This window comes from Chiloscyllium plagiosum, unplaced genomic scaffold (genome assembly GCF_037043375.1).
Source record: "Chiloscyllium plagiosum isolate Xiang-an unplaced genomic scaffold, Cpla_swu_hap1 HiC_scaffold_21, whole genome shotgun sequence".
Lineage (NCBI taxonomy): Eukaryota > Metazoa > Chordata > Chondrichthyes > Orectolobiformes > Hemiscylliidae > Chiloscyllium > Chiloscyllium plagiosum.
This window is the reverse complement of record NW_028270159.1, coordinates 25,526,807-25,553,867: the sequence shown is the minus strand read 5'-3', so window position 1 is coordinate 25,553,867 and position 27,061 is coordinate 25,526,807. Positions and strand designations below refer to the sequence as shown.

Here is a 27,061-nt window from a genome sequence, read left to right as displayed (position 1 = left end):
TGAGACGTTTTATTTCGCAAGCAGTACAGGCAGATTATACAATACAAAGTGCATAAGGGTAATAGAACAGAGTGAGGAGCACAATGTTACAGCTGCAGAGAAATAAAAGCAAACATAGGATAAAGAACGAAGAAAACACATAGACAAGATGAAAACAGCAGATGTGGCATCACATATTCTTTTTGTCTCATTCACAAATGCACAAGATCTTCACAAAAATGAAAATTATAGTGAATTTAATTTTTAGGGGCTGAAACTGAAGATATGTCTGTTCATTTCCTGCACTTTATTACAATGGTGATTGATTTCCTGGAGAATAGAAAATGTGATTTAAGTTTGTGGGATTGGTTCCAAGCACTATTATCACTGAGCATAATTACAACTAAGTCTGAAAGAAGGGAATGGCAGACTGATAACTGCAGGGAGGATAGTGGGGAACAGAAAACTGAGGGAAGGGAGTGTCAGATTAAAAGTGTGAATTAGGGCTGCGGTAGGGTGGAAGTTAAGAAGAGTGAAGAAACAGACTGATAGCTGAGAGAGGGAAATGGCATATCAGAATTAAAAAGGAGCAAGCTATTATTGCACCTTAAGACAATGAAGAACAAGTTGGAACATGAGAAAGTTTAGATCAAGAGAACATTATTTGGTCCATCAAGAGATCATTTTTAAGTAGCTCCTTGCAGTTTCTTTCACAATCAAAATTAATGCAACCAAATCATTTCAAACAACACTAGCTCAACATACTGATGACCTGAAACTTTAACTCTTTCTTTCTCTTCACAGGTGCTCCCTAACCATTTTCTTTTTAATTAAAACAAAATCATTGCAATTTGGGTATTCTTTTTGCAAATATGTTATTAATCTCTCTTACATGTTCCCAAGGCATACACAATCACAGGTGACATGAATAAACAAATTAATTGTACTTCACCTAATCACCAGATGATATACCGGAGAACTTTGAGCATTTATCAAACCCTTATGATCAAATTTTGTTCCTGCTTGGTTACTCCCCCTTGTGACAAAACCAAGATCAGGAACATATGCCGTATTATGGCTGTGACTCTATGTATTTCAATTTTGTTAAATATGTTAAAAATGATATCACCATCAAAATTTTGAAAATTATTCTCATGTTTATAGCATTCAAAGAGAAAACAAATTGCCTCATTTGTTAGCTCAGTTAGCCAGACAGCTGGTTTGCAATATAGAGCTGATACTAAAAGTGTGGGTTCAAACCCTGTACCAGCTGCAATAACATAGAAGGTTGTTCTTCTTAACCACTCCCCTTCCTTTAAAACCACCACCAGTCATCTCTCTATTATGACAAATTTACATTTCATACTTTCCATGAAAAACAATGAACCATAGAGACAAGATCATTTCAAGCTCTTTCGGGATTTGCATGTGAATATCCATTTGATTCTAAGATTTAGTTACTTTTGTAAGTGGCCCAACATAACAAATTAAATATACCATATAAAAACATTGCTTAATTGAAACAACAGTGTTCTAATTATTTATTAAGAGAGTTATAACTTCGAATTCTTTATTATTGATATTCATGATTAAACATCAGCATTCAAAACTTTCAAAAGTCTTATATATTCTTCCTGTCAAACTGAACAACTTCACCTGTTCCCACATTATATTTGGTGAATATTTATTCTCAAATCAATCGCTACAACCATTATAACTAGTTATTATCTCTTTGTGAGAAATTGCTTTGTGGAAATTGGCTGCCATGTTTTTTACAGTACTTCATTGGCTATAAAGTATTTTGAAGGAGAGGACAACAGCCATTGAGACAGATCCAAAAAAATTAGGAAACACTCTGTATCAAAGGTACCTTTTCATATGAAACACACTTGCAATGAAAAGAAAGACGACTACCCAGGGAATTCAGCAGCCGGAAGAATGAAGTCATAGAAGATGACAGCGACTGTGTGGTTTTGAAATTAAGTTGATGTAATTTTAATAAGTGCCTTATTGGAACAGTATCATGCTATAGAGTTGGAGGCAGGTAATAAGCAGTTAAAGGAAAGGAGGGCTTAGAATTGTGAATAGTTGCTGTTTAAAATTCATGTTTAAAATTCATTTGGGAGGAACAGTGGTTAGCACTGCTGCCTCACAGAGCCAGAGACCCGGGTTCAATTCCCACCTCAGGAAACTATCTGTGTGGAGTTTGCACATTCTCCCCGTGTCTGTGTGGGTTTCCTCCCACAGTCCAAAAATGTGCAGGTTAAGTGAATTGGCCATCTTAAATTGCCTGTAGTGTTAGGTGTAGGGGTGTGGGAATCTAATCTAATTCATTTTTAAACTCTGATTAGATTAGATTACTTACAGTGTGGAAACAGGCCCTTGAGCCCCACAAGTCCACATCGACCCTCTGAAGAGCAACCCACTCCCTCCTCTGACTAATGCACCTATCACTATGGGCAATTTAGAATGGACAATTCACCTGACCTGCACATCTTTGGACTGTGGGAGGAAACCGGAGCAAACCCACACAGACACTGGGAGAATGTGCAAACTCCATGCAGACAGTCACCCGAGGGTGGAATTGAACATGGGACCCTGGTGCTGTGAGGCAGCAGTGCTAACCACTGAGCCACCGTGCCATCCTTAGATGTTATTTTCCTTATATAATGGAATTTGGGAGTTCTCTGTCACTCGTATTTTAACAAATTATGAGGCGAGGTGAGGTTTTCTGGGTGTTTGGTTTTATTAATAGAGGCATTCACTGCTGGGTTCCTAGAGCTATATTTAAAAACACACAGATAGCACTTTATTCTCTGAAACCCAGAAACATCAGTCAAAAGTCCTCCCCACCTTACTCCTGCATATGTCCTCATATTGCTGCAAATATCTTCCAACTGTGTTCTTTGCTCCTGAGACAGTACATTAACTTAGCCCACTCCTCAAAGACTTCCTCATTATTTAACATAGTTTGGATTGATTTCTCACTCTGTGGGACAGTAACTAACACCTGTTTCTCCAGTTCCCTGTCTCTATTATAATAAGATTTCAACATGTTTACATGACATACTCGATACAGTTTTTTTCTATCTGGCATCTTTACCAGATAGTTCACCTGACTCAATTTTTTCTCAATTTGGTAGGGACCACGAAATCTGGCTTTGAAGGGATCTCCTACCACTGGTAACAATACTAATACATCATTCCTACAAGAAAATGCCCTAATTTTAGAGTTTTTATCTGCCACTTGCTTCATTCTCTGCTGTACGTCCCTCGTCCTGATTTGGGTCTCCAACCTGATCTTACACAGGGGAACGCTAAATTTCTGTCCATCTATTCCACAAATAACCACTCTCTTGGGTAATATGTCAAAAAGAGTAAAAATACATTTATCTCTTGCTATTACAGATTGATTAGATCCCGTATGTCTTAAACTTGTAACTTCTTTCCCTTCTCCCCTTTTTCTTCCTGAGTAAAGTTTACCCACAGAAATGAAGTCTTTATAGAGATCAGGCACTAACTCAATACCCAGCCCTTGCCTAGGCTGTGCAGTCTCCTGCAGCTCAACTTTTCTTTGGGCTTTCCTTTACTACTTTCACTAATCCCACTGGCTTAGCCTCTTTTATCATATCTTTTCCCACAGTGCCTTTCTCAAATGACTAGCACTGTGACTTTACATGCCCCACCTTACCACAGGGAAACACCTGAGAGGTGGCAAGTGGCTCAGTGGTTAGCACTGCTGCCTCACAGGGACCTGGATTCAATTCCTGTCTGTTTGGAGTTTGCACATTCTCCCCGTGTCTGTGTTGGTTTCTCCGGGTGCTCTGGTTTCCTTCCACAGTCCAAAATGTGCAGGTTAGGTGAATTGGCTATACTAAATTGCCCATAATGTTAGATGCATTAGTCAGGAGTAAATATAGGGTAGGGGAATGGGTCTGGGTGGGTTACTCTTTGGAGGGTCATGTTGGGCTGAAGGGCCTGTTTCCACACTGTAGGGAATCTAGTCTTTCACCTCAGGTGTTTTGTAGTGCAGGATCTCCCCTTCTCATAATTTCTATCCCTCACAGGCTTAAGTTCCTGCCAAAAGCTAAATTTTGCCTTATACACCAATGTATAGTCAGCTGCCATTTCTGCCGCTCTTCTGACTTCTTGAACTTTCTGATTCATATCATCTCTGGAAATGAGTTTTTAAACTCCTCCAGCAGAATAATCTCTCTTAGAGCTTCATTTGTCTTATGTACTTTTAAGGCCCGCACCCAGCTATCAAAATTACTATGTTTAAGTCTTTCAAACTCAACATAAGTCTGACCTGATTCCTTCTTTTTATTTCTGAACAGCTGTCTATACACTCTGGTGCCAATTCATAAGCACTGAAAATACCTTTTGACATCTATATAAACTCTTGAACCCTCATCTGACAGCACTGCAAATACCTCACTAGCTCTGCCTACCAGCTTAGTCTCTACTAGCATTACCAACAAGCTCTGGCCACTGCATCTGCCTAGCCAATTTTTCAAATGGAATAAAGGTTTGAACATCTTTCTCATCAAAATGTGGCAATGTTTTAATATGTCTGTATACATCACTACCATCTCTCTTCATCTCCATCCTGTTAACTTGACTTTCTTGACTAATTGGTAACTTCTGAAATTCAAATTCTTCCTTTCTCTTTTTGCTCACCTAATAACCTTCTCTTCCTTTCTTTTTCCTCTCTCTCTCTTTCTTCTCTCCCTCTCTCTTTCTCTTTCGCTCTCACTCTCTTTCTTCTCTCCCTTTTTGTTTTTCTTCTAACATGGCTCTTCTCTCCCTTTCTTTACCTTCTAACTCCATTCACCTCAATTTCAATTTGGTGGTACTTAGCAGAAGCTCTGCCCATATTAATTTGGTTGTCTGTTTGTCATTGGTGCCTTTGGAAGAGAAAAAATTACTTGGTGAAGATGCACGGTCCTTATGTCGATGAATGTGTGAAACTGCCTGCATATCTGAGAAGAGTAGGCTGCAGTGTTCCTTGCTGGACTTTCTTCCTATTCCAATTGCTCAGGGGGCAGTAAATGGGGTCTAAGTCAATGTGTTTGTTGATAGAGTTCCGGTTGGAATGCCATGCTTCTAGGAATTCTCGTGTGTTTTGTGGCACAAAACTAATAGTAAAACATCATGAGATGTAGTGTGTTGCACAAGTCTAACAAGTGGTGTGGACAATTTGTGGTTGTTACCTACCAGCTGTCTGCCTGCTTCTCTTGAGGGGTAAGGGATGCAGATATCTGATACTCCTCTGTTAGTCTGGGGTCCCTCTTCCTTGTAATTGTCAGCTTCTCCTGCAATGAAATATACAAAATCAGAATGGCTGGAAAAACTTTGTAAGTCTGGCAGCATATGTGAAGAGAAAGCAGATTTAATATTTCAGGTCCAGTGACCCTTCTTCCGAACACAAATGAAGGAAGATGATTGGATGTGATGGGAATGGGTGTGTGGGTACTTTCCAATGCTCTGGCATCTCTCCCCATCTGGGGAAATTGACAGAAGATGGCAAGCTCTTCTATGTCCAACTTTCACTTCCTTCAATAATCCTGAATGTAAGTCATTTGGAACAAGTGACTCATCCATTCTACAGTATTTCTTCCCTTGTGCCTTCAGATATCTTGTGTAAATCAATCTTTTTGTCCATGCTTTTAATCGCATCATAAAACCCATCTGATTCACTCATGTCCTTAAGGGAAGGAAACTGCCATCCTTATCTGGTCTTCCCTACATGTGGCTCCAGACCCACAGCAGTGTGGTTGACTTAATGATGGGCAATAAATGCTGGCCTAGCCATTGATGCCCTCATCTCGTGAATGAATAAAAACAATCTTTAACTCTCTGCGAAGAATCGGATATGGATTTGCCAAGTCACAAAAGTGACCATTCGCTTTACGTAAAGCATATTGCAATGTTACATAAATGCAAATCATTTATTGTAACAACGAGGTCATTATTTTTCAATGCGTCCCTCACCCTTCCAATTTCAGCGGTGACAGTATAATCTTATTCCCCATTGATAATGTCAGCATTTTAAATTCGCGTTCACGGAATGTAAATTTGCCCGGTTTGATTGTCCATACAGCCCATCGAGTCTGAACCGACCTTCGAACAGCATGCCGTCATGACCAACACGGTCAATTGAAATAAAGGATGTAGTCATGGTTTAGATCAAAACTTTAATTGAATGTAAAATATATTTCTGCTTCGGCACCTCGGGAAAGGGGCTGTCTCGCCAATAGATGGCGCAGTCACATCAGAAAATACATAGAAGAACTGCGATTCGTTTAAACGCTGTTGGTAAATTAGGAATGGACACATGCACGTATTACCTTTCGTTTTAAATTCCTTTGGCTCAACTGAACACAATGTGAAGTGAGCGGATACAATAATAGTATGTTAATTTTATATTCAAATGAAACTTTTTATGTGACATTTATTTGCCAGTAAATGTTTGTTTTGGAGACTTCAACAACTTCAGTGTTCATTCTGCGTGGACATTGGGTTGGTACGATCTGCAGTTGGTAGTCATTATTGTCCCTCCCTCGCATTCAAAACACACTGGAAATTTAAAAAAAATCCTGACTACGAGTTAGCCGAAAGCTGCATTGCACAGCCGCAGTTACCCAGTTTCAGGGAAGGGTTGAAGGCGAGACTTTGGAGATCCTGAGAAGAGCAATCCCTGTGTAGGAAACCAAAGATCTTTCTTCTTCAAAGATTTTAGTGACTTTAAAAGCACTGTCACCGAATTCTTGCTGATGGTACAGTATTTCTGCTCAGATTGCTCTCTCCAAATAACGAAAACATAAGAGGCATTTAAAATGTGGAGACTTCCCAAATATATTCTTTCTCTTTTTATCCTAACACGAGCAGTTAATGCAACCAGTAAGGTAAGTTTTTATGTTTTGAATAATTGTTGATCATTTAAATGCTTTTAAATTACATTTCTATAGTAAGTTCTCTTTACTTCAAAATAATTCCATTGTTGACCAAACTTCTATTTTGGAACAGGTCTTTTTGAAGTGTTTCTGCAGTGTCACAAGGATCCAGGATAAGACTGGGCCATTTGATTATCAGGCTCACACTGCAAACATTCCCTAACATATGGTTCATGCAAGTAGTTTATAAAACTACTAATTTACAAAAGTAAATTACCTGAATGTCCAACGTTGGCATTATATACAGCGCAAAGCAGCTATGTTTCTATCAATTCTGCATGTTATTTGTCATATTTAAAGTTGCAGTCAGTATTCACAGTGTTCATTGCATGCCAAACATATCACTCGCGGATTTTTTTTCACAGCTTCGAGCCCTTCCGATCACTGTCGTCGAAGACTTTTAGGTAGTGGCCTTTTCCTATTGTTTATTAGAACTTGGTCAAATACAGAACTCAACATTTAAGTTAGTATACGAAGTTCTGAGAGTTCCCTCTGAACATCTGGGTTGGAATCAGATCGGTGAAGTCACAGTGGACGGTTCAGGTTAATCGTGCAATGTTGTTTCACAACGCATGGATTTTTCAGAATTTTTGTTTCCAATTAATATGCTAAGTGCTCCAAGTGGATTTGCTTTGATAATCGAAGTAGCTACACTTTTCTTCAATGCGAACAAAACATGGGCATATAATATAATTTCTTGAAACTTAAAAGTGGAACTTACTGTTCCAAAAAACACTGTTGTATTTGAGAAGGGGCAACTGCTATTTATCACTATTGCTATTTATCACTATTTGTAATTTTTAACAGCGTAGATTAATGCGCCATCAACACCTGAAAACGCATGTTACTTTGAGTGCAAAGTTTTTTTTTCAAATACTGATTAGTTCTTTTTCTTTTCAGCATTTCTATTATTTTCAGATTTTCAGTATTCACTTTTTTAACTTAGACAAGATCTTATTCAAATAAATCTAATGGAAGATTGTAAGTCGGGACAGTTCAAATTATTGTTTTTTTTATAAGATCCTTCAGCAATGATTTGGAGTATTCAGTCATACCTATGTATTTCCACACACTCAAAATATATATCATGTAATATATCATATTTCCAGAGTCTTTTGATCATAAACTCTAAATACTGCAATAATTGAATAAATATGATGGTTTCCAAAGTTTCATATAAATGTTAGAGATGTCATATATTTTCCATGTTGATACAGTGATACCCAATTAAAATATGAGGATACAAATTAGACTGTAAAGAATAACCCTCCCCACCCCTCAAGATAGTAATTGATTTCCAACCAAGTCTGCTTTGTTGCCTAATTCCTATATCCATTGATTCTCTTAGAATTAAAAAAATCAATTGATCTTAGCCTTGAAAATACTCAATAGCAGAAAATAAAATTCACAGCCTTCCAGGTTAAAGCATTCTAAAGGTTCACAAGGCTCTCAGTAAAAATGTACTAGGAGAAAGTGAGGACTGCAGATGCTGGGGATCAGAGCTTAAAAATGTGTTGCTGGAAAAGCGCAGCAGGTCAGGCAGCAACAAAGGAGAAGGAGAATCGACGTTTTGGGCATGAGCCCTTCTTCAGGAATGAGGAGGGTGTGCCAAGCAGGCTAAGATAAAAGGTAGGGAGGAGGGACTTGGGGGAGGGGCATTGGGAATGCGATAGGTGAAAGGAGGTTAAGGTGAGGGTGATAGGCCGGAGAGGGGGTGGGGGCGGAGAGGTCGGGAAGAAGATTGCAGGTCAAGAAGGCGGTGCTGAGTCTGAGGGATGGGACTGAGAAAAGGTGGGGGGAAGAGAAATGAGGAAGCTGGAGAAATCTGAGTTCATCCCTTGTGGTTGGAGGGTTCCTAGGCAGAAGATGAGTCGCTCTTCCTCCAGGCGTCATGTTGCCATGGTCTGGCGATGGAGGAGGCCAAGGACCTGCATGTCCTTGGCGGAGTGGGAGGGGGAGTTAAAGTGTTCAGCCACGGGGTGGTTGAATTGGTTGGTGCGGGTGTCCCAGAGGTGTTCTCTGAAATGTTCCGCAAGTAGGCGGCCTGTCTCCCCAATGTATAGGAGGCCACATCGGGTGCAGCGGATGCAGTAAATGATGTGTGTGGAGGTGCAGGTGAATTTCTGATGGATATTGAAGGATGCCTTGGGGCGTTGGAGGGAAGTGAGGGGGGAGGTGTGGGCACAAGTTTTGCAATTTTTGTTGTTGCAGGGGAAGGTGCCGGGAGTGGAGGTTGGGTTGGTGGGGGTGTGGATCTGACAAGGGAGTCGCGGAGGGAGTGGTCTTTCTGGAATGCTGATAGGGGTGGGGAGGGAAATTCCCAATTCCTTCGCCTTCACTGTATCTGCTTCCAGGAGGACAAATTCCAATACCGAACAACCCAGATGGCCTCCTTCTTCAAAGACCGCAATTTCCCCTCAGACGTGGTCGACGATGCTCTCCACCGCATCTCCTCCACATCCCGCTCCTCCGCCCTTGAACCCCACCCCTCCAACCGCCACCAGGACAGAACCCCACTAGTCCTCACCTACCACCCCACTAACCTTCAGATACATCGGATCATCCTTCGTCATTTCCGCCACCTCCAAACAGACCCCAACACCAAGGATATATTTCCCTCCCCATTCATGCCAGGAATCCATCTAGTGAATCTTTGTTGTGCTGCCTTTAAGGAAATATATCTTTCTTGGATATGAAGATAAAACTTTACAGATAAAACTGTTTTTCCCAAGTGAAGAAAATACTTTATTCGGGGTTTTCATCAATATAGTTCTTTCTCATTTTCTTAAACCAAGGTCAATGATAGTCTTTAGAGTTACAAGATAGCTGATAACAGTGTAGTGAACAAGAGATAAAAATGAAAAGGGATGAAACAAAATGCTATCCTCACAATGATTCATAATATAACATTTAATTACTTTGTTACATTACTTTGGATAATAAATGTTTTATAAATCTGATTTCTGCATGGGTTTTAATCTAAAAGAGGTAGAAATTGTTTTTTGTAAATACTCTAAATACTGCAATAATTGAATAAATATGATGGTTTCCAAAGTTTCATATAAATGTTAGAGATGTCATATATTTTCCATGTTGATACAGTGATACCTAATTAAAATATGAGGATACAAATTAGACTGTAAAGAATAACCCTCCCTACCCCTCAAGATAGTAATTGATTTCCAATCAAGTCTGCTTTGTTGCCTAATTCCTATATCCATTGATTCTCTTAGAATTAAAAAAAATCAATTGATCTTAGCCTTGCTCAGTTCTTCAAATGTTGAATGCCAGGTAGTTGGAAAGTATAAATAGAAAATGTATTGATTTGGAATCATTTAAAACAATCTGGTGATGCAAAGCATTCATCTTACAATAATATATAATGCTTAGATTTATTCCCCAGGGTTAGTAGAATGAGGACAATCTATTTGCTACATTTAAAAGTGATTAAAGGATTTGAAAGGGTAGATTGAGTCAGGCCATCTCCTCTGGTGAGCAAGTCTGGAAGAACGATGCATAATATTAAAATTTGAGACAGATTATCCGGAGGTGACTTCAGGGAGCACTTTTCATGCAAAGGCAATAGAAATCTGAAACTGTGCGCCAAAAAGCTGCTGAAGCCATATCAATCAGAAATTTATCATTACAGAATGGATACTGCACAGAAGGAGGCTGTTCACTTCCTCATTGCCATGTTTTTCCTCTGAAAGAGCAACTCAAGGGCAAGTCCCATATCTGCACCAATGTTCTGTATATACCGATCAGCATGCTGATGTGTTGACTTACGGTTACAGACGTGCACAGACCTTGGATGTCTGTGCAGTATCAGAAAAACAAATACAAGGAATTAGATACTTATCCTTTCCTTGTAGCCCAATAATTTATTTTTCTCTTCAGCTGCTTATCCAATTACTCTGAAAGCTGCAGTTAAATCTACCTCCATCACACTCCAGACAGTGCACTCCAGATCTTAACCACTTGCTATTAAAAAAACATGCCTCATATCCTGTTGCTTCTTTAGCTAATGCTCTTAAATCAATGCCCACTAGTTCTTGACTCTCTGCCAATGAGAATAATTTCTCCCATCTATTCGGTCTAGATCACTTCTGACTTTGAACACATTAAATCTCCTCTTTTATTTTCTTCTCTGAGGAGATGAACTTCAGATTCTCTAGTTTATCCTTGTAACTGAAACCTCTCATTCCTGGAACAAATCTTGTAAACATTTCTGCCTACTCCATGAAGACTTCATATCCTTACTAAAGTGCAGTGTCCAGAACTGGACACAATTCTCCAGAGGAGGCCCAACTGATAATTTATAAAAGTTAATTTTCATCATGTTCAAAACTGAAACTGATTGATTTTTATTAGACAAGAATTATGGAGCTGAGAAAATTATATAGAGTTAAGATACAGAGCAGCCATCATCTACTTCAATGATGGAACAAATATCTCAATGGTCTATTCTTCAAGTAAATGGAGCACTAAGAAAGCACTACTGCCTTTGATTCCTTGCACAGTGAGTTCCTGAAGGATGAAATGCAAAGCAGATGCCAGATATTGACCGTCAGGAATACTTGAGAGTGAATTACTTAGGTTGCTCTTGCTGATCTCCCAGTGACTAGTATTATGGACCAAGCCAGATTCCCTCAGAACATTTCAAGGAAGTAGCCCGGACCTTAACTTTGCCATTGTTTTCAGCAGGTACACAGCGGATATTCTAGGAGTGAATCAGCTAGTCAAACCACTTAGTTTTAAACAGAACAAAATTTATTTACAAGATTACTGAGTGAAACACAGAAAACAGAATACCAAATAACTTAATATCTCTGAAAACCCAACAGATCATCCCAACTTAATGATGCTGCTCCAAATACTTGCAACAATCCCCATAAACACCCGTTGGCCCAAAAGGTAAAATCAAACACAGGGTCTTACTGGATAGAAGTCAGAGAGAGTGTACCAGCCTGGACCTGCTTCTTTGGGTCAAGCAGTATTTTTCACACTACCACTAGAAACGCAATCAAACTAGAGAAAAGCCGAGCTGGGAGATCTGGCCACTCCTCTTTCATCGGGCAAGTGTTTTTTTAATACTTGAAAGCCTTCTATCTGAGACAGTACCTGTTAGCTATTATCAAATTGGCCCTAAAACCCCTCACCTCCAGACTTTTCAGAGCATGTTTTGTTTATGACCTCTCTGAAAAAAAACCCAAGGACGATGTAACCTTGTTAAAGGAGCAGCTTCATCACATTAGTTACACAGCTGGATTGACGCTCATTTGGAGCAGGTTACCTGCTCACCCATTTAGCTATAAAAATCATAAAGAGGAAAGATGATTAAAAAAATAACCGGGTCTGATATTATTTCAGCTGTACAAAATGTGAAGATCAGTACAGATGTGAAAGATAGATTGTGTTTTAATAATGTCACTTTTAAATCAGCAACATTGTTTGAAGTATTGGAGGTTGATGGATTAATTCTAAATGCAAGATAAAAACAATCTTTGTTCTTCTGTCACAAGTATAACATCAACAAAGCAAGTTAATCTTCAAAGTCTTGAATTATTTGCACTTTTAGTATTTCACAACTTTCACAAGATATTACATAACACATTAAGGCAACATTCATAAAAACCCAGCATGTTCCTTAGAAAGTTTAACTGTTGGCTGGAATAGTTAACCTGCTTCAGATTGTTATCATCTGGTAAGGCTTTCTAAATAAATATGTTCTAGAGATTGGCAGCAGTACAAATAGATAATTATTCAGTAGCAAAACCAAATGATTACATTTCAAAACCATCAGCACCACAGGAGGATTTTATTTGACTTTCTGTGTACAAAAATGTTGGGGACTGATAAAAATAAAATAACAGTGCTGCCATGCATTGCTTGACGTTCACAGTATCTCACTTGACTTGCACTTTTAACAATATCCTCCTGGCAATATATAGAAATCTAGATACAAATATTGCTGGAAAAGCACAGCAGATTGGTGAAATCATATGTTTTAAGTGTGACTTATCATCAGTATTATAATGGGGTTAATGTCATTGCTGTATTTCTGTATTTATATCATTACACAGCAAAAATGCAGTATGAAATCCTGTATCACAAGAATGGTATTCCATGCAGTGGATTAAAAATCCTGACTACTGGATATGATTATTTTATTTAGCAATGTAATTGTAAAATTACTGATGGCCCACAACTAGTTTCTGAAAATTTGTTGATTTTATACAGAATCTTTTTGGTGCTGCAGGATCTTGGGAAATGTCATCCAGAATATTGCCATCAAGACTCTTTAAATAAAGCTTTAGCACTCAATAACTTCAAAGGGACACAGACAAATAAGTAAAATGGATAGACAGGACGACAAGATAGTGCAGAGAGGAGTGAAGCGATTTAGTTTGGTGTGAAGAGCATGGAAAAACAGTATAAAATACAGGGAACAATTCCACTGGGGATACAGGAACTGAGGGACCTAAGTGTATGTGTGTGTAAATCTTTTTTAATTTAAATGTTTAATTTATTTATTAATTTTGTGGGATATGGGGTCATTGGATGGCCAGCATTTACTGCCCATCCCTAGTTGCCCTCAAGAAGGTTATGATGAGCTGCCTTCTTGAAACAATGCAGTCCACCTACTGTGGGTTGATCCACAATGCCATTAGGGAAGGAACTCCAGAATTTGGACCAAGCGATAGTGAAGGAATGGTGATGTATTTCCAAGTCAGGATAGTGAGTGGCTTGGAGGGGAACTTGAAGGTGATGGTGTTTCCATATATCTGCTGTAAGTGTCCTTCTAGATAGAACTGGTCATGGGTTTGGAAGATGCTGTCTGAGGATTTTTGGTGAATTTCTGCAGTGCTTCCTGCAGAGAATACACACTGTTGCTACTGAGCACCGGCAGTGGAGGGAGTGGATGCTTGTGGATGTAGTGCCAAACAAGCAGGCTACTTTGTCCTGGATGGTGTCAAGCTTCTTGAGTGTTGTTGGGGCTACATTCATCCAGGCAGGTGGGGAGCATTTCATCACACTCCTGACTTGTGCCTTGTAGGTAGTGGACAGGCTGTGGGGAGTCAGGAGAAGTGACTCATCTCAGTATTCTTAAAATCTGACCTGATCTTGTAGCCACTGTGTTTATGTGGTAAGTCCAGTTGAATTTCTGGTCAGTGATTACTTAATACACAGCATTCTGGATTTTCTCAACAGGGTCATGTAATACAAAAGCAAGGAAGTTCATATTAAACCTGTGTGGAAAATAACACTGATTTGATCTCAATTCCTGCTGATTATCATGTACTGTACGCCCTCAGCTGATGAATCAGTACGTTTCCATGTTGAACAACATTTGGAGGAAGCACTGAGGGTGACAAGGGCATAAAATGTACTCTAGGTGGGAGATTTCAATGTCTACCACCAAGATAGTGCAAAGGCCATGGACCGTGACAACATACTGGCATTGGTACTGAAGACTTGTGCTCTAGAGGTTGGGTGCTCTCCTAGCTGGTTTAGTCTCAGAGGACATAGCTGTTGACTGGGTCTGCAGCAGGTTGTGAGGGAAGCAACAAGAGGGAAAAACACACTTGACCTCACTTAGACCAATCAGCCAGCTGCAGAAACATCTATCCATGACAGTATTGGTAAGAGTGACCACCACACACTCTTTGTGCAGTTGAAGTCCTGCCATCACATTGAGAATACACTATACTGGTTGATTGGCCTGATCTACATATTAAATAGGATTGAGTTCGAACAGATCTAGCAATTCAAAACTAGACTTCCATGATGTTCTCTAGGCTATCAACAACAGAACAATAGTACTCCTGCCCAATCTGCAGCCCCATTATATCTGCTACTCAACCATTGTCATCAATACTAGGGGATCAACGCTGGTTCAATGAAGTGTGCAGGAAGGCATGCCAGGAGCAGCCCTGGGCATATCTAAAAATGAAGTGTCAACCTAGTGAAGCTACCAAACAGAACTATTTACATGCCAAATAGCATAAACAGCAAAGTGATAGACAGAGCTAATTGAGCCTGGAGCCACTGGATCAGATCTAAACTCTGCAGTCCTGCCACATCCAGTCGTGAATGGTGGTGGACAATTAAACAACTCACTGCTGGAGGACGCTGCACAAATATCCCCATCCTCAATGATGGAAGAACCCAACACATTACTGCAAAAAATAAGGCTGAACCATTCATAGAAATCTTCAATCAGAAGTGCCAAGTAGATGATCCAACTCAGCCTCCTCCAGTGGTCCCCAGCATCAGAGATACCAGTCTTCAGCCAATTTGATTCACTCCATCTGATATCAAGAAATAGTTGGAGTCACCAGATACTGCAAAGGCCATGGGCCCTGACAACATTCCAGCAAAAGCATTGCGGACTTGTGCTGCAGAATTTAGGCACTCCCCTTGCCAAGCTGTTCCAGTACAGTTACAACACTGGCATCTAGCCAACAATATTGAAAATACCCAGGGATGTCTTGTACATAAAAAGCAGGACAAATCCAACCCATTCAGTTACAGCCCCATCAATCTACTCTCCATCATCAGTAAAGTGATGGAAGGGATCATCAACAGTGCTGTCAAGCAGCACCTGCGCAGCAATAACCTGCTCAGTGACGCACAGTTTGGGTTCTGCCAGAGTGACTCAGCTCTTGACTTCATTATATTCTTGGTTCAAACATGAACATGAGAGCTGAATTCCAGAGATGAGGTGAGAGTGACAGACCTTGACATTAAGGCTGCTTTTAATTGAGTGTGGCATTAAGGAGCCCAGGCAAAACTGGAATCAATGGGTTGCAGGGGGCAAACTCTCTGCTGGCTGTAGTCATGCTTGCCACATAGGAAAATGGTTCTGGTTATTGAAGGTCAGTCATCTCAGCTCCAGAACACCTCTTCAGACATTCCTCAAACTAGTGTGCTAGACCCAATCATCTTTAGCTGTTTCATCAATGACCTTTCCTCCCTCATAAGGTCAGAGTGTGGATATTCACCAGTAAATGCACAATGTTCTGCACCTTTGTGATTCATCAGATACTGAAGCAGTCTGTGTTCAAATGTAACAAAACCTGGGCAATATCCAGGCTTGGGATTAGTAGCAACCACCATTTGCACACACAAATGCTAGACAATGACCATCTCCAATAAGAGTCGGAAATTGTGATGCTGGAAAAGCACAACAGGTCAGGCAGCATCCGAGGAACAGGAGAATCGATGTTTCAGGCATAAGCTGTTCATCAGGAATGTGTGTGTGTGTGTGTGTGTGTGTTGTGCGCACATGATGAGGGAAAGGGAGCTGAGAGATAAATAGAAAGGTGGGACTGTGGAGAAGGTAGCAGGGAAGGTGATGGGTAGAGACAGGGGTGAGGAGTGATGATGATAGGTCGGGGGGGTGGGGAAGTGGAACGGATAGGTGGAAAGGAAGATGGACGGGTTGAACAGTTCAAGAGGGCAGTGCCAAGTTGGAGGGATGGATCAAAATGAGGTGGAGGAAGGGGGAGATAAGGAAACTTGTAATCAAATTGATGCCATGTGGTTGGACGGTCCCAAGGTGGAAGATGAGGCGTCCTTCCTCCAGATGTCAGGTGGGTTGGATTTGGCGGTGGAGGAGGCCCAGGACTTGCATGTCCTTGGCGGAGTTGGAGGAGGAGTTGAAGTGATTGGCCACGGGGCAGTGGGATAGTTTAGTGCATGTGTCTGAGAGATGTTCCATGAAACATTCCACGAGTTGGCGTTCTGTCTCCCCAGTTTAGAGGGCACCACATCGAGAGCAACAGACACAGAGATTTTGCATATGCAGGAAAATTTCTGCCGGATGTGGAAGGATTCCCCAAAGGATCCCCTCGGATGCTGCCTGACCTGCTGAGCTTTTCCAGCGCCACACTTTTCAACTCTGATCTCCTGCATCTGCAGTCCTCACTTTCTCCATCTTCAATAGGAGTCCTTTGACGTTTAATGACCCGATACCCAACATGAGCAAAACTAATGTAGTGTACAAAATACCATGCAAGGACTGCACAAAACACTATATAGGACAAACAGGAAGACAGCTAACAATCCGCATACATGAACATCAACTAGCCACGAAACGACACGACCAGCTATCCTTAGTAGCCACACACGCAGACAACAAGCAACATGAATTCGACTGGGATAACACTACTATCATAGGGCAAGCCAGACAGAGAACAGCCAGGGAATTCCTAGAGGCATGGCATTCATCCACAAACTCCATCAACAAACACATCGACCTGGACCGAATATACCAACCACTACAGCGGACAGCTGAAACTGACAACCGGTAGCGGCAGGGACAGACCACTATAAACACCGGAGGAAACATCAAAGAAGCGCTTCGCAGGAGGTTCCCAAGCACTGATGATGTCGCCTAGCCAGGGGACGAAACGTTTGCAACGAAAACTTCCAGCTCGGTGAACAGAACCACAACAATGGAGAAGCTTGACACCATCCAGGACAAAGCAGCCCACTTGATTGACACCACATCCACAAGCATCCACTTTCTCCACCACTGGTGCTCAATAGCAGCAGTACTGTTACTATGTGCAATGCACTATAGAAATTCACTAATGATCATTCGAGAGCACCTTCCAAACCCATGACCACTTTCAATGAGAAGGACAATGGCAGTAGATGCATAGGAATACCACCTACAAGTTATCCTCAAGCTACTCAGCATCCTGACTTGGAAATATGTCGCCATTCTTTTATTGTCACTGAGTCAAAATTCTGGAATTCTCTCTCTAACGGCATTGTGGTCTACTTGCAGAATGTGGACTGCATCGATTTAAGTAGGCAGCTCACCACCACCTTCTCAAGGGCAAACAGGGGATAGCCAATAAATGCTGGCCAACCAGCAATGCCCATGTCATATAAGTGAATTTAAAAAACTGGAGCATTATGTCCAATTCTTTTCCCCAGGCTTTAATAAGGATTTACTGGCATTAGAGAGGGTGCAGAAAAGATGCTGGGTGATGAACTTCAGTTACATAGTTAGATTGAAGAAGTTAGAACTGTCCTCATTGGAAAAGAGTGGGTTGAGAGGAGATTTGGCAGAGATGTTCTAAATAATGAGTGGTCTGAATAGAATAGATAGTGAGGTAAAGATCCTATTGGTGGAAGAATAAAGAAACAGAGGGCTCAGATTTTAGATAATTGACAGAATAAGCAATGGTGACATGAAGAAAAGTACACTTTGCGGAGCCACAAGGATCTGAGTTTGGTGGAGTTACTTTCAATTAAAACATTAAAAAGGAAAATGACTGATTTCTGAAAAGGTAGAAACTGCAGAAGTATAGGGAGAAGATAAAGTGGCCATATTCCTACCAGACTCGAACAGTGTGGTACTGGAAAAGCCAGTCAGGCAGTATCCGAGGAGGAGGAGAAACAATGTTTCGGGCATAAGCCCTTCATCAGGAATGAGACTTGTGGGCCAGGAGGGCTGAGAGATAAATGGAAGGGGGGGGTGGGGCTGGAGGGGAAGGCAGCTAGGAATGCAGCCAGCCCTACCCTCCTCCTGCTCCTTGGATACTGCCTGATCGGCTGTGTTTTTCCAACTCTGATCTCCAGTCCTCTTTTTCCCATTGTCCTACCAGACCATTGCACTGTTCTTTCATTAGAAAGAAACAAATGGTGGTGATTTAAGCTGAGAGTCACTACTCCTCAAGCAAAGGTGGGGGTGAGGTTGAGAAGGAGACTCCTTCATGGTAATCTCAGCCAGAGTAGGAACTGAACCTACACTGTTAGCATCACTCTGCATTGTAAACCAGCGAACCAGTTAATGGAGCTAACCAAATAGCACAATGTGAATTACTGCTATAGAGAGCAAGCACAGATACAACAGACCAAATGACCTTCATCCCAATTTAAAGGACTTGGCAGAATTATCATTGTAGCTCTGTAAGGAAACAGGATTAACATCAAAAGAATTCTTGTCTTTAATCCAGATCACGAGCAGACCAAAAAGGCCTAGACCCTTTCTTACCACAATCACACTGACTGACTTTATTCATTAATTTATTATGGGGCAAGTTACTGAAGGCCTTTGGTAAATTCAGATTGATTACATCTACTGAATTACCATTATCTCTCTCTTAACTCCTTAGACAAATAAATAACTTCAACACACAAGATTTTTCCTTTTGAGATCGATCCTGATTATTCAGTATTCTATTTGCCAGTTTCTAGATGTTCTTATATTCTGTCCTTTAGGGGATTCCATTTTTTTTCCTATGATCAATGTTGAACTGACTAGTCTATAATACTCTGGACTGTTCTGCGTCCTTTCTTAAATATAGGAATTATATTAACTATCTGTTGGTCCTCTAGCACTGTATCATATTTTTCTAATGATATTAATAAATACAAATAGCAATGCCTCTGCTATCATGTTCTTAAGTTCTTTTAAAATATGTGGCTGGAATCTTCTGGATATTGGCAAAGTTGCTGGCAGGGGGACTGGTACTATGCAGCACTGGTGGTCAGGTAGTCAAGGGGAATGGCTGACCACGCTCCTGGCAAAAAGCCAATTAGTTATTCTTGGTTGTGGAACAAGACAAATCTTCTATCTGCGGCAGACATGAATTCAACACCCTAATCATTACCTCATGGGAATGAAGGTCCAGATACTGTATTTAAAGGGCACCAAGACAGACATTTATTCTCTACATATGATTCTCACAATCTGAGTAGCTTCTGGGAACGAGAACAGCTGCCATGCCTTCTGCATTGGCCATCTGGATCCCTGGAACTAAATGGTATCATTATTACGGAAGTTGATCTTTCCTCCATCACCCTTAACCCTCTCTTCATAAGGCAGGAGATAAGGAGATAAGGCAGGAACAGGATACTGATTAAGGATGATCAGCCATGATCATATTGAATGGTGGTGCAAGCTCGAAGGGCAGAATGGCCTACTCCTGCACCTATTGTCTATTCTGGCAAGTTTGCCTTTTAATGAGCAATTGCAATATGCAAATGTATTAAAAATGTATGCTTGATCGATTGGCAATCCAGTACCAACTTAATTTCATAGTTTTAATTCAGTTTTGGGAAGCTATCACACAAGTAAGTGCTCTTGACCACATAGTTTCATGTGCAATGTGGTATCAAAAGATTCTACTTGTGGATTCAATCTATAAAGATCAGGGGCTTTATCCTTCTTGAGTTTGTTCAGTTGATTCAATGCACAAAATTCTTAGCACACCTATTGCTCTATTCATCATCCACTACCATTTCTACTTGCTTTATCTTCCTGGTAAATTGCAAAGAAAATTAATTATTTGAGACTTCTGCCTTCTCTGTGTCATTAGCTATACTGTTATCCTGTCTAGCCCTTTAATGAAACATTTCCGTCAGAACTATTTTTTAATTGATGTGACTGTAAAATGTTTTGCTATTTCACTTGATGCTCTTTGATAATTTAATTTCATGGCTTCTCACTGCCTTCTTAATTGTGGTTTTGAACATCTCTTCTAAGCTCTTCATAATATCTCTTACTATGCATTTTTCTGCTGTCCCTGGTTTTAATATATTCCTTTTTCCTAATTCTATGTCATTTTTTAATCTTTAAATACAAATGGAATCCCATTGTTATCTCACCTGTTTTTTCCTTTTAACAGAAGATTATTTTCCTGCACCGTTTAATTATTCCAAGCGAGTATGCCAGCATGAAAAACTAGCAAAACCAACTATATTGTCATCGTTCAGAATATTCATTTATAGAGTTATAGAGTCATGGAGAAGTACAGCACGGAAACAGACCCTTCAGTTCAACTCGTCCATGCTGACCAGATATCCCAACCTAATCTAATCTCATTTGCCAGCACTTGGCCCATATCCCTCTAGGCCCTTCCTGTTCAGAGACCATTCCAGATGCCTTTTTAAAGACTGTAATTGTACTATCCTCCACCACATCCTCTGGCAGCTCATTCCTTAACGCACCACCCTCTGCATAAAAAAGTTGTCCCTTAGGTCCCTTTTATATCTTTCCCCGCTCACCCTCGAGAAATTGAGGATTTGGTTAAGATGAAGAAGGAAGCAAATGTCAGGTATAGACAGAAGAGATCGAGAGAATCCTTAGAAGAGTATCATAGCAGTAGGGGTATACTTAAGAGGGAAATCAGGAGGGCAAAAAGGGGACATGCGATAGCTTTGGCAAATAGGGGTTAAGGAGAATCCAAAGGGTTTTTATAAATACCTTAAGGATAAAAGGGTAATTAGGGAGAGAATAGGGCCCTTGTTTCGAAAATAAAATTACATAGAACATAGTTCGTATCAGCAACATTTAAAAATAATGTACCATTGCAGTGAGATATAAATACAGTACAACTTCGGTTATCCAAACATTAATTATCCGAATTTCAGATTACCTGAACAAAATCTCAAGGTCCCATAAAAAAATTTGGCAACTCAGCATCCAGTTTTCAGTTAAAAGGCATTGTGGCGTGCATTGCCGGATAACTGAGGCATGTTTGATAACCAGCACTCATAAATTACTGCTCGTTTACGATCAGATCAGTTATCCAAACAATCAGTTATCCAAACAAAAGACTCCTCCTCTGTCTTATTTAGATAATCGAGGTTATACTGCACACTATATCAATTATAGGAAGCTTTCCAATATGATGGAATCAACCTCTCTTTTCCACAAACTCATTCCAGCAACTTACTGCACCTATCAAGTTCACAATAGCAAATATATCAGCTACATTACATTTTTCAATCTCTGATTTGGTGCACTATTCTCATTCATCAAGCGGAAATTGTCCTCACATTTCAATCTGTGATTGCTGAATGGAATAAATTTTGGGTCAACAGAATAAGCACCAAATGTGAGGTCCAGGAATCAAAGGGGTGAGTGCAACAAGAATTATTAATATATAGAAGCTTTGTGTAACATTGCAAGGAGGGAAGTGAGCATGTCACCAGAAATGCTGTGATTGACCCCTGACATCTCTAATTACAAGCCATGTGACAATGCTCCCCTTACTCTTTTAGCTAATTTGACTTTCCCAAGTCTTCCTTGTTACAAAAGTAGAAACTCTGGAAAAGCTCAGCAAGTCTGGTAGCATCTTCTGAGGAAGGGTCACTGGACCTGGAAGGTTAGCTCTGGTTTCTCTCCACAGATGCTACCAGACCTGCTGAGCTTTTCTAGCAATTTCTATTTTTGTTTCTAATTTCCAGCATCCGAAGTTCTGTCGGTTTTTATTCTACTTTCTTGTCACATGATGGTAGTTGCTGTCCTTTAGCCTACTTAAAATGCAAGATTATGCAGAACAGTACAATAGTATGGAAACTGAATGGGGATTATTACACTTAGCCCCCAAATATATACAGGCCTTTGCTTCTTTTATTTAAGAACTCCTACAGTGTGAAAATAGGCCCTTCAGTCCAACAAGTCCACAACAACCCTCCAAATCCATTACTCTATATTTACCCCTGACTAATGCCCCTAACCTACACATCCCTGAACATTATGGGCAATTTAACATTGCCAATTCACCTAACTTGCACTTCTTCAGATTGTGGGAGGAAACTGGAGCAACCAGAAGAAACACACATTGACACGGGAAGAATGCGCAAACTCCACACAGTCACCTGAGGCTGGAATCGAACATGGGTCCCTGGCGCTAACCACTAAGCCACCGTGCTATGCCACTTCAAGAGCTGTATCATGTGCTCAGAGGTTTTCTTGTGGTTTTATGGCTGTCCTGACATTGTGAATTGTGTAGAACTTTCAGCAACCAAATGTAGTCTTTGTCTCAATCCAGCCATCCCTGAATCTTACTTAAAAGATCGAATCATGGAGGCTTGGGTAGGTTCTCAAAAAATCAAGGTGTTATAACAGCTCCTGTGAAACTGGCATAGACTTGTATGACCCTTTGGCATTGATCATAGACCAGCTAGAGGTTAAATGGAGGGAAAGAGCTTTCTTTTGATGAATGCCACTGTCTTGTCTTCAAGCGCCTTAATTCATAGAAACACAGAAACATAGAAAATAGGTGCAGAAGTAGGCTATTCAGCCCTTCCAGCCTGTATTGCTATTCAATATGATCATGGCTGATCATGAAAGCACAGTATCCCATTCCCGCCCTCTCTCCATACTCTTTAGCCATAAGGGCCACGTCCATCTCCCTCAAATATATCTAATGAACTGGCCCTAACAGCTTCCTGTGGGAGAGAATTCCACAGGTTCACAACTCTCTCAGTGAAGGAATTCTTCCTCATCTCAGTCCTGAATGGCTTACCCCTTATTCTTAGACTGTGATCCCTTGTTCTGGACTTCCCCAACATTTGGGAACATTCTTTCCGTACCTAGCCTGTCCAGTCCCATCATATGTTTCTATGAGATCCCCCCTATTCTTCTAAATTCCAATGAATACAAGCCCAGTCAACCAGTCTTTCCTCATATGTCAGGCCTGCCATGTGGGAATCAGTCTGGTGAACCTTCACTGCACTCCCTCAACAGCAAGACTGTCCTTCCTTAGACTCGGAGACCAAAACTGTACACAATACTCAAGGCGTGACCTCACCAAGGCCCTGTATGACTGCCGCAAGACATCTAAACTCCAATACTTAAATCCTCTCACTATGAAGGAGAGCATGTCATTAGCTTTCCTCACTGCCCTGCTGCACCTGCATTCTAACCTTCAGTGACTGCTCCACCGTAATACCCAGGTATCGTTGCACCTGACCTTTCCTTAACTGCCACCATTCAGATAATAGTCTGCCTTCCTGTTTTTGTGACCAAAGTTGATAACCTCACATTCATCTGCATTATATTGCATTTGCCAAGTTTTTGCCCACTCAGCCAGTCTGTCCAAGTTACTCTGCAGCCTCTTAGTGTCCTCTTCACAATACACACTGCCACCCAGTGTCGTCTGCAAATTTGGGGATACTGCATTCAATTCTTTTGTCCAATTCGTACATTATCACTGTTTATAACCTCCTGGGCACAAAAGAAGTTAACCGTAGCACTGAGTATTTTCAGCTATTCATTAACGTATACTTAGAGCTAGAATACTAGTGTATTGCATCTCTGTGCTATTAGGAACTGCAGATCCCAGCGATGATGAATGGAGGGTAGTATTTCCACATTTCCTACAGGAAGACTTTACATGTACACTGCTCATATCTGTGAAACCTAGAAGCAATACATTTTGCAGTTTAGAATTTAAAGCCTGTGTCATTGCCATGCTCAACTGGTAGTTCTGCAACTTTATCAGTGATTTAAAAAGATAAAGGAAACATAACCAGAGATTTTCTTTAAAAATGTAGACAATTAATCTGTGCCTGTTTTTCGCATAAAAATCACACGTAGGAACAAATTTCTTTGTGCATTCTTGTGTGCTGATATATTCCCTGGATAAATTAAAGCAACCAAATAGACATCTGGATGTGTGGGTTATTCACATAAAGCATCTAATAGACCAAATTTGACCAAAAACTGGAATCCTACTCTGTCAGAATTGCTGAGTCTAAAACAGAATAACCAGTGGTTTTTAAAGGGACCACAAGAGGCTCTTGAAAAGCTGCTTGCAGGTGTTATGCATGCTTTTTACATTGACAGAACTAGATGCGATTCTAGCACTATTTACAGTTCAGTTAGATGGCTTCAAAGACCGGACAAGTTTGTATGATTTTACATCTGATCCTGTTCAGCCCTATCAGTATTGGTATTCATTTTGGTTAGACTCATTGTTGGGATTTCTGCCTATTAACAATACAGTACAGTGATATACAGTACAAGAGGGAAAAGAGCTGAAGGGAGCAAATCAGGATAGCAAATACCATATGAAAAATAATTAAGATGTAAGTTTACCACTGAATTTCAATTAACTTATCAGTGAGTGAAAATTCAGAGCAAAAGGTCTTGCACAATTCACCACTAAACCTGTTGTATGACCAGACCAAACCCCCAGCAACTACTGAAAGCTAAACTAAAGCCCTGGTTCTGTGACATCCTGACTCCACCCATTTATGTTGCTTCTATTGTTCCAACTTTGAAAAAATCCCAAGGCCTTACAAGCTGTTTACTTTATGGACTTCAAATACTTTGATCCCTATGGCTTAAAATCTCTATTAAAAAAAAGACAAAATACACCTCTTAAAGCCATAGTCTCATCATTGTCTCTCACACAACACACAAAAAAATTGCTTTATTTTTAAAAACCTTTAATTTTATGCTGTTACTACATTATAATAAATACACATTACATTTTACTCTAAACAGTCCGATTCAATCCATCTTTGTCTTCCCATTGTGACAACATCGTGACAATGCATCAGCCATTATATTGTCTCGTCCTGTAATGTGTATAATTTTCAAATTAAATGGCTGTAACAATAAACTCCATCTAAACAGTATGGTATTTTATCTTTAAAATTCTCCAAAATCATTAAGGGGTTATGATCAGCATATACAATTGTCTCAGACACATTACTGGCAATGTAATGTTGAAACATTGCATCGCTAACACCAAACTCAAGGTCTCCTTCTCAATTATAGAATTTTTCTATTGATGAATATTCAGTTCTCTAGAAAAGTACAGAATAGGTCTTTCCACCTTCTCATCATCATCTTGCAAGAATACAGCACTGACATCCACATCACTCGCATTGATAGCTACTTTGAATGGCTTTACATAATTAGGTGCACTAACACTGGGGCAGTGGTTAACACAGCTTTCAGGCTGCCAGATGCCTTGACATGCGTATGTTCACTGAAAATTTCTGCACTCCTTTAATAAGTCAGTCAGTGGAGCAACGATACTGCTAAAAGTTAGTATGAATTTTCAATAAAAATCACTCATTCCCAGGAATCCTAGTACTTCTCTTTTCATTCATGGTCTGGAAAATTCCCTAATAATCTTTGTTTTCTCATCCTGTGGGGCCATCTGTCTATGTCCAATTATATGGCCTAAGTATGTGACTTAGGTTTTTGCAAACTCCCTCTTAGCCAAGTTTATCACTAAGCCTGCCTTCTGAAGTTGACTGAACAACTCCAATAGATACTCCAAATGTCCCTTCCATGTGAGACTAAAAATCACAAGATTGTCTATGTATACCACACAATTCGGTAATCCCCAAATTACTTTATTGGTTAGTCTTTGAAATTTAGTTGGAGAATCCTTCATATCAAATGGCATAATTTTAAACAAGTAAAGACTATTTGGTGTTATGAAAGCTAAAATTTCCTTTGCTCTCTTGGATAAAGGTACCTGCCAGTATCCTTTGAGTAAGTCCAGCTTCAAAATATAAGTTGCATGTTCCACCTTCCAAATACAGTCTTCCAGCCCTGTGGAATAGGATTTGAATCAGATCTCGTAACTGCAATGACTTTGTGGTAATCAACACATAAATGTTGGGTATCATCTGGTTTTGGCACCATCACAACAGGTGAGCTCCATTCACTGCAACTCACTTGCTTATATTGTCTTTGAGCATGTTTTCAATCTCTTTTTGAACCTTTGCCAATTTTAAAGGGTTAAGTCTCTAAGGATGTTGCTTAATTGGAACTGCATTTCCTGTATCTACATCATGCGTAATCATGTTAGTACTTCCCAGTTTATTTGCACACTTGTCTCCATGTGATTGTAATAAGTCTTTCAGGTCATTTTGATTTTCCTCTGGAAGGTAACTCAATAATTTATCTCAATTTCAAGAATATCTTCATTATGCAATTCTCATTTGAGGAATATCAAATTCACATTTATCTGGGTTTGGTTCTTCACTCTGAGTTGCAACAATTACCACATGCTCCTTTTGCTTTTCTTCCCTATCAAAATACCATATGAGCATATTCAAATGTCACACTTTGAGTTTTCCTTCTGTCTGGCATTCTTATCAAATAATTCACTTCACTCAATTTCCTTTTGACTAGATAAATCCCACTAAACCTTGTTTTTAAAGATTCACCAACCACTGGTAGTAACACTAACACTTTATCTCTTCTAATGAAAGTACAAATATTTGATTTATCTACTTCCTGTTTCATCACCTGCTGTGCTACTTTCAAATGCTATCTAGCCAACTCACCCATTATAATCTTGCCGTAAAATTTGACACATAGTCCAAATAAGTGGTCTCTAAACTCT

The 27,061-nt window shown here is 40.1% G+C and overlaps 1 protein-coding gene across 2 annotated transcripts in view; it reads left to right on the top strand.

Annotated features, from left to right (window-relative positions):
• Window positions 1-6,597: 6,597 nt before the first annotated feature.
• The window catches only part of olfml2a (olfactomedin-like 2A), a 66,122-nt gene continuing 45,658 nt past the window's right edge, over window positions 6,598-27,061 (top strand). Inside the window, exons 1-2 of one of the 2 annotated variants that reach the window (XM_087998429.1) lie at window positions 6,598-6,887; window positions 26,182-26,363. Coding sequence is in view for 1 of the 2 variants with exons in the window: in XM_043720174.2 (XP_043576109.1) it covers window positions 6,819-6,887 (69 nt within the window). In the remaining variant the exon portion in view is untranslated. The remainder of the gene's footprint in view (window positions 6,888-26,181; window positions 26,364-27,061) is intronic. The other variant, XM_043720174.2, reaches the window with a different exon arrangement.